At 58.0% G+C, this 14,790-nt stretch overlaps 1 protein-coding gene across 1 annotated transcript in view; it reads right to left on the bottom strand.

The window, feature by feature from the left end:
* COL27A1 (collagen type XXVII alpha 1 chain) overlaps nt 1-14,790 on the bottom strand; it is a 127,685-nt gene that overhangs the window by 13,196 nt on the left and 99,699 nt on the right. Inside the window, exons 37-48 of the mRNA XM_036329781.1 lie at nt 12,665-12,772; nt 8,478-8,531; nt 8,241-8,348; nt 7,187-7,240; nt 6,239-6,292; nt 2,415-2,471; nt 2,163-2,216; nt 1,602-1,655; nt 1,269-1,322; nt 801-854; nt 611-718; nt 49-156 (exon numbers count right to left, since the gene is read on the bottom strand). Of these exons, the coding sequence (XP_036185674.1) occupies nt 49-156; nt 611-718; nt 801-854; nt 1,269-1,322; nt 1,602-1,655; nt 2,163-2,216; nt 2,415-2,471; nt 6,239-6,292; nt 7,187-7,240; nt 8,241-8,348; nt 8,478-8,531; nt 12,665-12,772 (867 nt within the window). The remainder of the gene's footprint in view (nt 1-48; nt 157-610; nt 719-800; nt 855-1,268; nt 1,323-1,601; nt 1,656-2,162; nt 2,217-2,414; nt 2,472-6,238; nt 6,293-7,186; nt 7,241-8,240; nt 8,349-8,477; nt 8,532-12,664; nt 12,773-14,790) is intronic.

Genomic DNA, 14,790 nt, shown 5'->3' with positions numbered 1-14,790 from the left:
ACGGCAGAAAGGGTGAAGGGGGGGTAAGTGTGTTAGTAAGTGCCTGACCTTGAATCCTGGGGGTCCCTGTGCTCCAGGCAAGCCGGCCACACCTGGGTTTCCTCTCTTCCCAGCAGGACCCATGGGGCCAGGCGTCCCATCAGCTCCTTGCTCCCCCTGGAAAGAAAGAGGGCAAGGAAGATCCCTCATGTTTCAGGAGAGGCAGCCAAGGAGGCGGGGTGGCTCAAAGCCTGGGGGGACTCAAAGCGGAGCTGGAGGCAGGGAGGTCAAACTCCAGCATGGGGGTCACACCCCCTCTGTGTGAACATGGCTGGACCAGAGGGCTAGAGGAACTGAGGACTTCAGCGTAGGGAAGGGGAGGGATCTTAAAGGCCAGAAGCTCACCCACTGGGCAGGGGATGCCTTCTGGGTGCTGGCATGGAGGAGAGGTGTCAGGAAGGCCACACTCCCAGGTCTCAAGGGATGAGGTAATTGCTCACACGGGGAACTTCTGGGTATGTGGGTTCTGCCCTGCTCCTCCTGCTCCATGGCCATGGCCTATGGCAGCATTTCCCCCCCAACCCCCATACACACACCTCATCTCAAATGGAGATGCCCAAGACCTGCTCACCTGCTGTCCCGGTCGACCATCCCTGCCTGGAAGCCCATCTGGTCCAGCAACACCTTCAGGGCCCTGTCTCCCCACCACACCCCGGGGCCCCGGCAGCCCCTGCAGGCCCTGTGGGTACACAAGAAGTGTTTGAGGCTTTCTGGGGAGGAAAGGGCGGTGGGTGGGAGAGGCGAGGCTGTGGATCACTCACCTGGATCCCCCTCCGTCCTGGTGCCCCGGCCTTGCCTTGCTTTCCCTTTGGTCCCTGAAAAACCAAGGGGCACCTGATGGAGGTTGCCTGGAGGTGCAGAACCCCAGGAGCTCTGGAAGCAGGGCCCTGAGAGGATCATGGGCCCAGCCCCTCCACCTCTTGGACCTCAGCATCTGAATCTGCAAATGGGCCCGAGTGCCTGGCCTGGAGGCCCAGGGGCAGAGCTGGCCTTGGACCCTGCTCTGGGCCTGTCTCTCGCTGGTCCCTGCTGCAGGGGCTCTGGGCCTTGGCAGCTTCCTGGTGGGAGCCTGAGTCGCCCCTCCCCCCGCCCCCGCAGCCCCCGCCCGGTTTTCTCCCTTTGCTGTGGCCCTTCCAGCCCTGCCTCCTCCTCGCTGTGTGCTTGGGCCAGACTCTCCCGTTCCCGTTCCCAGGGCCCCAGTCTCCCCCATGGACAACCAGCCCTCTTACCTCTTCCCCTTTCGATCCTTTGGGTCCCGGTCGCCCCCGGGGTCCCGGATGCCCCTGCAAACCAAGGTGAGATGACGCAAGGCAGCCCCAGGATTCTCTCCCGGGGAGGGTGGCCAGTCTCCGCCTGGAGGGGGAGGGGTGGGGAGGGGTTTGGGGGTGCAGGCTCTGGGGGTGCCCCCAGGATCAGGGCAGGAGAAACCAGAATGGGCTGCCCCAGGCCCTCCTGCAGGGAGGGTCCCTTTAAGCTTTAAAAGGCCCATTCTTTAATTTCCCCCATAGCGGCTCCACCCCCCTCAGGGCAGGAGGGGGGACAGGGCAGGAAACACCACTCACGGGAAGGCCCTGCTGGCCCGCATTTCCACAGAGGCCGGGGACACCCTCCTGTCCCTGGAAGTCAAGGAGAGACAGGTGAGGGGGCCCATTCTGGAGGGGGCGACTTTCACCCCGGAGGAGCCCCGGGGAGCCCTAGCCTGTGTCACGGTCCCTCTGAGCCTCAGCTCCCCGCTGCAGGACGGAGGGGAGGTGAAGAGGCTGCTAAGGGCCCAGTGCTCACTGATTCATTCCGCGGCTGGGCTCCTGCTTCTGCCCCTGCTGCTGCTGGGGGTCCCGGCACAGACGGGGAACCCGGGGGCCCTCACAGGGAGGGGTCTTTCTCCCCCATGGCCCCCTCTCGCTCCCTCAGAAAGGTCTCGGGCCAGACCCTGCCCTTACGCCCCGAGCCCCCTTTCAGGGGCCTGTGCTCCAAGCCTGGGCACTCCTGGTGGGAGGAAGGGCTTGCGTCCAGGTGAAGGCTGTTCTGATCCCCCGTAGCACGTGCCAGGGGAGGGGCCTGGGGCCGAGGAACACCCCCGTAACACTCCCACTGCAGCCAGCAGGGGGCGCTCCGATACTTACAGGGTATCCAGGGTCCCCTGGCTCCCCGCGGTCTCCTCGATCACCCACAGGGCCCTGAATGACAAGGACAAGAGCAAAAATGGGCCACCAGGTGCAGGGGATGCCTGACCTGGGCCTCATTGGCCACGCCCTCTTCGGAGCTCCAAGCAGCCTCACCCCTGCTGAGCCTCCCCCTCCCCACACAGCAGGAGGCCGGGGTCCACCTTGGCCTTGGTCCTGGGGATGAAAGTTGGAGGGGGGTGGGGCGCTTACCGGATCTCCAGGTGGCCCGGGGGGCCCCTCGGCCTTGCCATCCTCGCCCTGCTCCCCCTGTGGACACAGAAGCAGCTTTAGGACAAACCACCTGCTCTTGGTGAGTCTGGGCGATTCCAGACACTCCACCCACACTGGGGCCGAAAGGGTCTCCCTCAGAAATGGAGACCAGCCTATTAGGGTTACAGGTGGGAGACAGGCCAGAGAGGGAAGGGGCAGGCGTACGGTCAAAGCCAGCCCTGGGCGTGGAACAAGATTGTGGCACACAAAAGAGTGCTTGTTAGCATCCCCCCTGAGCACCCCCAAGCCAGCGCCTCCGGCTGATCGTGGTCAGGTAGCTCCGAGCTAGTGGTCACACCCTGCTTTGCACAGGACCTTGGAGCTCCTCTTCCCAGCTGAGAATTGGGTGTGGGGTGAAGGGGCAATAGAAATACCCATGGGGGTGGGATTTCGTGAAATGATGCAGAAACCCTTGCATGATGCTCAGCAGGGAGTGACAGTAATTCCAACAGGCACTCACTGCGTCCTCCCAGCAATCCTATGAAGCAGGCACTACTAGTGTTATCATCCCATTCTACAGATGAGCACATGAAGGCACAGAGAGGTTATGTGAGCTGCTCAGAGCGACTCAGTCCTCAATAGTAGCGTCCCTTTCTGTCGCCTTTGTTGGGAGGAAGGAGGCCAATAACCAGCTTTAGGATGAACCTCCTACCCTCGGTGGGGGTCCCAGAGAAGGCCCTGGGCTGCCCCAGGTGGCACTCAGCAGGGGACCAGCTTAGGGATTTTGTCCATAAGACAGTGTCCTGTCTGCAAATGAGATTGCAATGCCTAGCAGCGTTGCTCTGAGGGCCCAGGGAGGAAGGGCTCATGTAGCTGTCAGCACGCTACTGCACACAGTAGGGCTCAGTCGATGAGATTGCAATGCCTAGCAGCGTTGCTCTGAGGGCCCAGGGAGGAAAGGCTCATGTAGCTGTCAGCACGCTACCGCACACAGTAGGGCTCAGTCGATGGCTGTAAGATTGCTGTTGCTGATTATAATAAGAGCAGGATGATGAGTGGCATAAATGTAAGCGGAGTTTGGAGCGGAGGTCCTTGGGCCATGGCAGACCACACTGGGCCCTGGTCCACCTGTCAGACAGGTGGCTGGACGCCACATGCCAGCGACATGGAAGGTGTACACAGAACAACAACCTCAGGCCTCAGAATGTTCCAGCCGCAGACAACACTGGGGTCACCTCCTGTGGGGCACTCAAGTCAGGGCACCTCTGAGCCCCCTCACTGTCAGCAGGATTTGAAGGGGAGGCCCGAGAGGCAGGAGAGAGGGGAGCTGGGCCTGGGGCTGGAGCCCATCCCAGGCACGAATCAATCCCCGAGGCTGGCGGCAGTTGCACCTTGGCCCAGGGCCTCTGTGGCTCCTGTGGGCAGAGATGGAAGGCAGGAGGGATCTGGCCCCAGGCCTGAAACCAGTTGTACCCAGGAGGGTGGCCCAGGGCGTGGGGATTCCCTCTCCGCTCTGTCCACTCTCTATGGCTCTGTCCTGGGGCTCGTCCCGCTGGCCATGGTGGGGGGGAGGCAGCTGGACAGGGGACTTGGGGAAGGGGCTGCATTCACCTAGTGAGTTCTGTGTGCCAGGCATTTTATGAGCTATGCCTCATACATTGTTTCATAGAACCCACCCCTATGCTGCTACCACTGTTGCCCCACTTTACAGATGGTGAAACTGAGGCCCAGGGAAGGAAGGGTCTTAGCCAAAGGCACACAGAAATCAAGGGGCGGTGTGGGCGAAAAGCCAGCTATAGTGATCTCTCCCTCTACCCCCCTTGAGGCTGTGGTCTGGGGATGCATTTTATGGAGCAGAGAGCTGGGGAGCCCCTGCCACCCTTCTCCCTCTTCCTAGGGTCTCATCCCATCACCCCAACCCCTCTGTCACTGCCTTCGTAGATACAGATCCCACAGGGAACTTCCCAGTGAACAGCATCTTGGCTCATCGAAGCATCTGCCTCTGGCGAGAGAAGCTGGGTCTGGCCTGAGGCAGAGTCTGAATCCTGGTCCCGCCACCCCCCTCTGACCGGGAGCTGGTCCCTGGGCGTCACGGAGACCGGGTTTCTCCACCTGTCACGTGGGATTCTGATACCTCCGGGTAGAAGTCAGGATGAGGATTAGGGAGAAATCTTGTGGAAAGAGCTGTACTTGGCTCTTATGCTTCGAAGGGCAGGTCTCCCCAGGGCCCTGCTCTCTCTTCCCTCCCAGCCTGTGGTTGGCTACTCAATGATGTTACTATTTTTATTTTTGAGCTCATTAGGGCATCATTCCGCAGCTCCCACACTAGATCAATCATTATAAATCCATGCATGCCTGTTGCATTGCCGGCCAATGCATGACCAAACTAATCATACCACGCGAGTCAGGAAATGCGTCTGGCTGACATATAGGTGATGTCTGGCTTAGCCTCCCCAAGGTACCCGCCCACTTAACAGATGAGGCAATCAAGGCTCAGGGAATCCAGGGGCCCCACCCAAGGCCCCAGTGGACTTACGGGATTTGGGTTCCACTCTCAGCAGCCGTAGGGACTACTTCTGGGGCTGTCGATGGCCCAGAGCAGAGAGGTACCCCGCTTTTGGGGGGTCTGTGTTAACTCCTCCTGCACCAGACTGTGAGGGCCCAGGAGGGACTCTGGGAACCGAGAGGCACTTTCTGCGGTTTCCCAAGTGATGTCAGAGCCTGTGGCTCACTCTGATGGCAGATCTGTTCTTCTCCAAGCAGGAGAATGGGCCAGCTGGCCAGCAAGCCGGGCCAGGGTGATTCACCCACAGCGGGATGTAGTTAGTGGGGAGCTGACTCGACAAAATGAAGGAGGGCCGAGGAGGCAGCGGGGCAAGGAGACAGCGCGGCCGCCTGCAGGCGGACCTTCCAGCTGAGCCATCGGGAGCGGAGGGAGGAAAGGAAGAAGGAACCTAGAGCCGCTGCCATACGACTCAAGGATGGTCTCAGGGCCAGCGTGGCGCTGCCTTGGGTTCTGACCCAGGCCCCATGCCCTGGACCTCTGGCGGCCCCACCTGCACAGTGGGGCAGGGCACAACGACCAGCAAGGTTCCTTCTAGCAACTCCTCTCCTTTTTTTTCTAATCCTCACCTGAGGATATTTTTTCCATTGATTTTTTTAGGTTGAATGGAAGGGAGGGAGAGAGACACAACAATGTGAGAGAAACACATCGACAGGTTGCCTCCTGCCCGTGCCTGACCAGGGCCGGGAATTGAGCCTGCAACTGAGGTATGTGCACTTGATGGGACTCAGGACCCTTCAGTCCAGGGGCCGACACTCTATCCACTGAGCCAAACCGGCCAGGGCACAACTCCTCTCCTTTCCGGCATCTGGAGCCAGGGGCGGGGGGATGGATGTGCCTCCCCTCAGCCTCGTGTGCTCCCCTGTGGTCAGTAAATGCTGGTGCTCCTCCGCTCCTTCCCGAGCCCCCTCCTGGCTCCCGCCGGGCGACCTCATTCCCCAGCAAGGCTCCAGCTCCCCTGTGCCCGGGGATGAGGGAATTCATAGTCTTAGTCATTGCGTGACTGCTCTCTACTTCCCTTGCTGGACCGAAAGCCCAGGAGGGCAGGGACTGGGTCTGTTTTGTTCTGGCGCCGGGCACAGAGACCATACCCCGTGCATGTGTGGGGCATAGGTCTGAGGGCTCCTGCCTCCTGGCCGCCGTGATGTGAGCAGGGGTGAGCCTGCTGTGAACGTCCGTGCTGTCCCAGCCACAGTGCCCGGGGCTTGCTCCTGCCGGCCCGGTATCAGGGGGCAGCTGCTTCCCACAACCCAACACCCACCTTTTCGCCCTTTGGTCCCGGAGGCCCGAGGGGTCCCGCGATGCCTTTGTGTCCCTGCAGGAAATAAGAAGGCGAGGCATGAGGTGAGAGCATGAGGGTGGAAGGACTCAGAGGGACTGGATGAAGGACAGGGACTCGGAGATGGAGACACTGGGCTGTGCAGCCGGGCCCTGGCTCTGCCCCAACTTGCTGTGTGACAGCTGAGCAAGCCCGGGCCTCTCTGGGCCCTGGCCCCTAGACTGGCCGTGTGGGTCCCCGATACACCTCTAAGGGTGGGTCCGCTTGGATGGTTGAGGACTCCAACCTCTGTACCCTGGAGCAGGCCTGGGACGAGACCGTGGGAGAGCGGTGTGCCCTCTGGGGCAGGGGCAGAATGCTTGCCCAGTCCGTGGTCAGACCGCACATATAGATTCCTCCATGGGCCCCAGCACCCTCTCTTCCAGTTTCCATCTCCTTTCCTCTCTCTCCTGCTCTCCTCCCTGCTCCTCCCCTCCCTGTGGACCTCTTACACACACAGCATTCACCGATAACTGAACAAACCAGGCCTTGCACACACCTTCACCTCCCCGAGCCTCTGATTCCCTCCCTGAGCAAGCCCTATGCCGTGGGGCCTGGTGTCCCAGATGTGTATGTGGGTTTGGCTTAGCTGCCTCCAGGGATGCCAACTTGGATGCAAAACCGGGCCAAGGCTCTTTCCTCCCACAGAGCGCAGAGGCGAGGTACACGGGCACCCACCATCAGAGGAGGGACTCAGAGAGGGCGCAGAGGGAGGATCTCTATCCACAGCCCCCCGCCCCCCGACTGGCCGCCGATGGTCCCCCCTGGTGTGTGGGCCCATGTGCTCCCTGGGGCAGGGGAGACTAGGACTCTCCAAGGGCCCGAGGGCTGGCCCCCAGGTGGGAGGTGATAGAGGTGGAGTTGCAGAGGGGGGAGGTGAGATTTCCTTACATCGTAACCAGCCAGTCCCGGTTCTCCTTGGGCCCCCATCCGTCCTGGAGCGCCCTACGAGAGGAGGAGACGGCGTTGGTACGCGTGTGGCTCCCACAGCAGGGATTCAGGCTCGCTCTGCCCCCCGGGCTCCAGCCAGCTTAGCCCAGCAGCCTGGCACTGATATTTCACCCAGAACCCAGGCCGGAGGTCAAGGTGAGGAACAAGTGGCATTGTCCCCTCTGTCTGAGGCTCCCCTCCCCCCAGAACCTTCCTTCTCCCAGCTCCAGGGATTCCTGAGAGCCGATGGCTCAATTTTCCCCATTCTGTGAGCAGAAGGGTTATAAAAAATTAAACTACATGAATTACAGTTCAGTGATATGTAAAACAACGGCAACAGGTATTCAAAACCCCCTCCTCGCGAATTAGTTTACATTTTACTGTTTATTACCTAGGCTCGGAGGTTAGCGTCTGTGTGGCGGGAACACTAGCTAACAGCGCGCCCTGCGCGTCTGCCCCGACCGCGCATTCCATGACGTCGCGTTGGCAGCTTGAACTCAGCCCTGGTGGCAGCATTTCCACCAGGACACGGGCAAGTGCCCCGGCCAGCACGGCTGCTGACCACACACTGGCAGCTCAGAGATGTGTGTCACCCTCGTCTGCCACCCCTCTTGCCCCTCTTAGGGTCTCCTTCCCGCTGCAGCGGTCACCCCCGGGCCAGCGATGGCTGGGACAGCGTCAGAGCCGCCCAGAGAGCCAGCAGCTTCGCCTGATCCTCGTGATCCTGTTACCGGGGGGAATCTCCTTGTTTAAGAAAAGCACACCCAAGAGCCTGGTTTAATGAGATTAAGATGAACAGGGCTCATTCATCCGGGTCTTCAGGAGGCCAGGACCCGTCAGACTGTGTGGTGTGGGCTCTTCCAGCTTCTGCAGGCCCCGAAGGGACCCGTGATGCAAAGGGAGTGGCTGAGACAACAGGGGTTCAGCCGACAGCTGGAGTGGGGAGACCTCCCTTTCTGCCCTTGGCCCCTCTGCCCATGACTGACACCACCCACCCCACCCCGAGAGTTCTCACCGTTGGTCCCAGGCTGCCCCGGGACCCTTTAGGGCCTGGGGTGCCAGGGGGTCCGGGGTCTCCAGGGGCTCCCATCTCACCCAGCTGTCCTTGGTAGCCCTTGGCACCCTGCAGCGGGAGGAGAGACAGGGCGTCACCAGGCCTCTGGTGGGAGGAGGGGGAGAAGAGGGGAGAGGGAGGGGGAGAGGGAGGGGGCCACAGGTGGGTCATGGCAGAAGGAGATGGGGGGGATCTTACCTTGGCCCCGGTCCGGCCCTTTGGGCCTTGCTTCCCTGGTTTTCCTTCAGGACCCTGAGGGAGAAGGAGGGAAAGGAGGAAAAGATGAGAAATGAGGGACAACGAGGCAGGTCCACGCAGCATCACAGCACTCGCTCTGGAGGCCGACTGCGTGGGTTCCCCACTGATTCTGCACTCCACGTCCACATGACCTTGAGCATGACCTAACTTCCTGTGATTGGCGTATTTGTCTGCAAAGTGGGGACAGAGCCGAGGATTCAACCTGGTGACACAGTGTTGTGCTGACAAGGCGCCTGGTCCATAGTCGGTGATGGATAAACGGCTGTTGTCATGGTTTCTGTTAGGGGCCCAGGCTGTCCCAATGCAAACTGCTTCCTGCACTGAGCTCTCTCTATGTGCCATGAATTGTTCCATCTGCCTAACGACCCCGAGCCTGAGGCCCGATTCAGACTCCCTCCCATAGAGGAGGCAGCCGAAGTGCCCAAAGGTAAAGCCACCTGCTCAGGGCCCCTGCTGACCCACGGCGGGGCCGCGATTCCCTGTCCAGGGCTCAGGTGCCAGCTGGTGACACCAGGCGGGCAGGAGACATGTTGTAGGCCCTCCCTCCTCTCTGAGATACTGAGCGTCACTTCTGCTAAGTCCTGAGGTCACATCCCACTGCCAGGGTCCCCCTCGCAGGAGCTAGGGCTCAAAGGGGTCCTCACAGGAGGGCACTGTTCCAGGAAGGCCAGCTGCCCTTCCCACTCTTCCACTGGGGCACCCAGGATACCCCTTTAATGGGCCACGCTGCCTCTTCCCCCCAAGGCATCCCCAAATGCTACTCTCTCCTGCGCTGCCTCAAGGGGGGCCGGGGGGGGTGCAATCTGGAAACTCAGTTCGAGGCAGGGGTGGGGAGGTGAATGAGTGTGAGAGAGATGAGAAAGCAAGAGAAGGAGAAGAGAGCCCCAACCCTGGGCCACACTGGGTTGGGACATAGGGGGTAAGGCAGACAGCACTTCTGGCTTAGAAAGGACACCAGCTGCCCTCAGAGGAAAGTCCCTTGAAGGCCCACCGCTCCAAGGGAACTTTGAAGAACACCTATGTTCTTGGCAGGCACTGAAGAGCTGGTTTGATTCGATCCCCTTGGCTGCATTAGCAGAGGCACATGTTGTAGGATGAGGGAGGTGATGGTCCCCTCTCAGAATAGGAGTTGCCTTCTCAGAGGAGGCACGGACTAATTGTGATGGACAAGGGGTCGGAAGAGGGTATCCTAGAGGAACAAGAATACACCTGAGCTAAACTAGAGGGACTTGGTTCCCGGTGCAGATTTCGGCAGCTGTCCTGAGGATGGCCTGAGGATGAATCTTACAGGCAGGCCGGCTTCGATTTAGAATAAGGGACAAATGTCTGCTCCAAAGACACAAAGTGGCCAAAGGGTGTTGGAGAAGACAGTTTTGTGCCAAAGGGAAGTGCCAGCCACACCATCCTGGGGACCTCAAGCCAGAAGGAGTAGTGGCCCTGCATCCCAGTGCTTGAGTCTTCATGTGACCCTGGACAAGCCCCTGCCCTTCTCTGTGCCTCAGTTTCCCCACCTTTACCACAAAGGTCTTGAACTAGCCTTGCCCTGTCCATGTATGGCACTGAGAACTTGAAATGGGGCTACTGTGACTGAAGAACTGAATCCTTAATCTGATTAAGTTTTAATGAACTTAAATTTAAATGTAAAAAATGGGCAATTAAATTACTGGAAAACTTTCAAGTATGTTAGGAACAACTTGGGATATGAATCTACATTTTCAACTTTGTATTTTATGAAACCTAAACACAGACCCAGTTTTTTTTCAATAATAATTTAGCATCTGAATTAAGAGGTGCTATACATATAAACTATACACTGGGTTTCAAAGACACAGTATCAAAAATGCAAAATACCTTATTAATAATTTTTATATTGATTACATGTTGAAATGTTTGTATGTGGGATATATTGGAGCTAAATAAAATGTCACCACCATCAATTTCACCTATTTCTATTTACCTTTTAAAAAATGTAACTATTAGATCATTTTAAACCACACATGTAGCTTGTATTCTGTTTCTGCCAGACAGCCATGGACTTGCCCAGGTCTCTTGCTCCTCTAGTAATAAAATCCTAGCAATGGTCACGGCCTCAACCATGGCCAGGCAATGTGTCCACACTCCACCTCGTATCTCATTCAATTCTCAACATAGAGCTCAGAGGAAGGGATTACTTATCCCACTTTAGAGCTAAAGATACAGGCTCAGTGGGACGAGGACCAGGTTAGAAATGAGACGTGAGCCCTCCGTTTCTAGGTGTCCCTGGGCCCAGGCTGGTCCTGGTTGGGGGATTGTGAAATCAGGATACAGGGGTTGCTGGGCTTTAAGGGTGGACGGAGGTGACTGCAGTGGCTGACTCCTTGTCCGAAGGAGAAATGAGTCAGTGCCAAAGTGTCCAGTACAGGGCCAGGGAGACGGAGTCATCCCCGGCGGGCGGGCAGCTGGCCACTGGTTCCGACGGCCCTCGGCAGCTGGGAGCGTCCCCATGGTGTGGGAAACCCTGAGCAAGTGCTGGCGCATCCAGTGCGGGGAGGCCCCGGGGCCAGAAGGGAGACTTTCACTGGGCCCCCATCCATATAGATGTATTTCGGGAAAAGCCCTGGTGGCTCATAAAATTCTATTTTTAAAGACTCAACTGTTTCCAGCCACAGAGTGGGAGATACTTGTCCTGCAGTCCTGATGCCAAAGAGACTCAAATACAGGGTTCTCACCACCTCCGTCACCCGACACACACTCAGTCTGGCCTCAATGATCCTCTTTCCAGCTCCAGTGACAACAAAATATGAACATAACACTGCCACCACCACCACCATCACCACCACCAAAACCACCAGCATCACCATGTCCACTGTTACCACTACTGCCACTGCAATCACCATCGCCAACACTATCACTACTGCAATTGCCACTATCATCATCATCACCACCACCAAAATCCCCACCACCATCCATCATCACCACCGCTACTCCTACCATCACCGCTATGACCACCACCACCATCACCATCACCATCACCATCACTACCATAATCATCATCACCACCAAAATCCCCACCACCATCCATCATCACCACCACTACTACCACCATCACCGCCATCATCACCACTATGACCACCACCACCACCATCACTACCACTATCATCATCGTCGCCACTATAACCATCACCACCACCATCCATCATCACCACTGCTACTCCTACCATCACTGCCATCATCACCACTATGACCACCACCACCACCATCACCACCACCATCACTACCATAAACATCATTACCACCAAAATCCCCACCACCATCACCGCCATCATCACCACTATGACCACCACCACCACCACCATCACCACTATCACTACCACTATCATCATCATCATCGTCGTCATCATCATCACTATAAACATTACCACCATCATCACCACCACCACCAGCAGCTTCTAGTCATTTCCTTTCCCAGATTCATAAAGGCAATCTTTTATACTTCTGTTGCATTTTAGAAAACGCCTTTCTATCCAAAGTTTTCTTTTCATCAATGAGAAAACCAAGGCTCAGAGAGAGGCAGTGATCTGTTCCAGGTCATGCAGAGAGTGAGATCAAGGTCATGAGCCAGATCTTAACCTTTGGACTTTGGGTCCGGTGCTATTTCTGCCGCACACTTTTGCCCTTTCCACAGTTGGGATACTCAAAAGCTCCCTAAAAAAGAGCCCCTGGAATGTCGGGACTCAAAGTGATCTCAGCACACATTCCTTCCAAATCCTTCATCAGACCACGGGCAGGACTGAAAGAGGGCAAGGGTATGTGGGAGGTCACACAGCAAGTTCCTGCTAGAGAGTCGGGGCCAGTGTCCTCCCCTCTGAGCTCGTCCTGTTAAATTCAGTGTGGCTGGTGGGGCGTTGGGCAGGATGTGGTCGGTGGGGTAGAAGGGGGCTGGTTTGTGCAGGGTTCATGCTAAAGAGAGTGATATTACTCTCGCGGTACTGGGGAGCCATGGGAGGTTTAGGCAGGAGAGGGAGGACCACAGCAGAAGACCCTGAGGTGCCTGCTGCCGAAAGGCCTCCCTGCAACTGCCTGAAATAGGCACGAATGTCATTTGCCCCCGGGAGCCCTCCATGTGGCACTCAGCCATGTACACTCACCCGGATGCCAGTGATGCCAGGCGGGCCAGGGAGGCCATCCTCACCCATCAGTCCCTCCTGGCCCTTCTCACCACGCTCACCGTCAGGCCCTGGGTCACCCCTGTCCCCCTGGGTGGGAAGGGAGTGAGGAGAAGAGAGAGAATAAATTAGTCATCAAGCCCAAACCTCAGGGCTCACTCAGACATCCACAGCTGACCAGCTTCTGCATTCATTCTCTGACGGTTCCCTGAGCTGCCACAGGATTGTGCTGGCACAGCCCCATGGCACAGGGAACATCCCTGACATGGCAACTGCTAGTGTCTGTACCTGGGCCCGGGAGGGGGTGGCTCAGGAAAGAGAAGACCCTGACCACCCCCAACCCACCGCCCCCATGAAGTTCACAGGAAGGGACCAAGAAGGGGAGACTAGGGTTCTCTCTCCAATGTAGGCACACGGGGAAGAATCGTAAGAAGCTGAAATAAATTTTTCTAAAGGAAAAAATTCACCCAATTCTGATTCTCAGAACTCTCCCATTTTCCTGAGTTGCATTTTCGACCTTTGCTCACATGCAAAGTTTACAGCGTTCATAATGAGAGGCGATGGTTTTGACGGCTATGAGCCAGTCTCAGAGCAGCGAAACAGTGGTTCCAAGGTTACACAGCCAGCTAGCAACGAGCTAAGCTTTAAAGGCAGCGTCCAATGAGACTGCGTGGTTCCATAGTTCCTTTGTTAATATCTTACTCTACTGGGAGCACGTTTTCCCATTGCTGTCTGCTCTGTGTGGCTCTCATTCTCACTGGCCCCAGAACATTCCCTCTGGCGAGTGGATGGCAGCTAGCACTTGTACAGAATCGCGCCGCCCATGTCCCGCTGTGTCTGGCAGGCAGGCTGGGCACGGGCTGTTGCCCTTGGCCCCATGGGCAGAGTAGGTGCGGGGGGTGCAGCCTAGGCAGTGGCCGCAGAACGCTGCCTCCATTGGGGCTGGCAGGCCCGGTGGGACCTGTGGCCGGTCTGAAGGTGGCTCACTGTGACTATCAGAGAGACCATAGGGAGAGGGTATGACGTCATGGGTGTAGGAAGGGTGGGTGGGGAGCAGGCTTAGAGAAGCAGTGTCTTTGCCAGTTTTGTTTCCTGGCGCCACACTTTACGAGGGACTCGGATAAACTGGTGTGCGTCCCGGAGAAAGAGCGGGTGCAGAGGGCGTGAAGCCGGAGCCTGGGAACAGGGTCGCTGAGAGCACGCACTGCAGGCCCCTCCTGCTGGGGCTGGGGCTCTGGGTGCAGGGGGCTGGTGTGGGGGGTTGCTGGGGCAGTTTCTAGCTCAGCCAGGGAGGACTTCCCAGTGGAGAGGGATCCAGAGATGACACAGATGAGGGAGAGAGACTCTAAGCTATCGTGTGGGCCAGCGCGGAGCAGACCTGGGCTCCAGGAAAGAGAGGCAGGTTGCTGTCTGAGGCTCCTTCCTATCGAGATTCTCAGATCCCAAGCAGGGCCTGGCGTGGAGACAGGGGTGGCCTGATGACACTCTTGCAGACGCCCCTGGCTCCAGGATTCCCCTTCTGGCCTGTGGTCCCTGGCCACCCGCTCTCCCGGCTCTGAGAGGCAGGCAGCCTGCTCAGGTGGCTGAGCGGCTTTTCAGCCAAGGGCCTTGGCCCAGGCCCTGCAGGGGCTCTGGCTCCAGAGAGCTCCCACACCCCCACATCTGGGCTCCCACACAGCTGGGCGGGCGGAGCGGGGGGAGTCCTTGTGGATCCTATGCAGAATGGGCTCTGGGGTGCTGAGAATCCCAAAGTCCTAGGACATCTGCCAATGCACCGAAGAGGCTTGCAAGTTGCCTAGTCAACTCTCTCCACTTACAGATGAGGACATTGAGGCCCAGAGAGAGAGGCAGAGACTTCCCAACACCACACGCAAGTCAGCGCCAGGGCACTGGCTCCTTCTGGTGCCAAGGTTCAGTGCTCGGGGGACAATACCTCCCTCACCTCTGGGGTTACGCTGCCCACATTCCAATCTCGCTGCCACTTCTCACCAGCTGTGTGACCCTGGGCAAGCCCCCTGGTTTGTAAACTAAGCACGTGCTGGGTAAAGGCTCGCTGTGACTAAGAGTCGCCGCCACCGTCCTCAGCACCATCGACGGGCTGGCTGTCA

This window comes from Myotis myotis, unplaced genomic scaffold (assembly GCF_014108235.1).
Source record: "Myotis myotis isolate mMyoMyo1 unplaced genomic scaffold, mMyoMyo1.p scaffold_m19_p_12, whole genome shotgun sequence".
Taxonomy (NCBI): domain Eukaryota; kingdom Metazoa; phylum Chordata; class Mammalia; order Chiroptera; family Vespertilionidae; genus Myotis; species Myotis myotis.
This window is presented reverse-complemented; position numbering and strand designations above follow the sequence as displayed.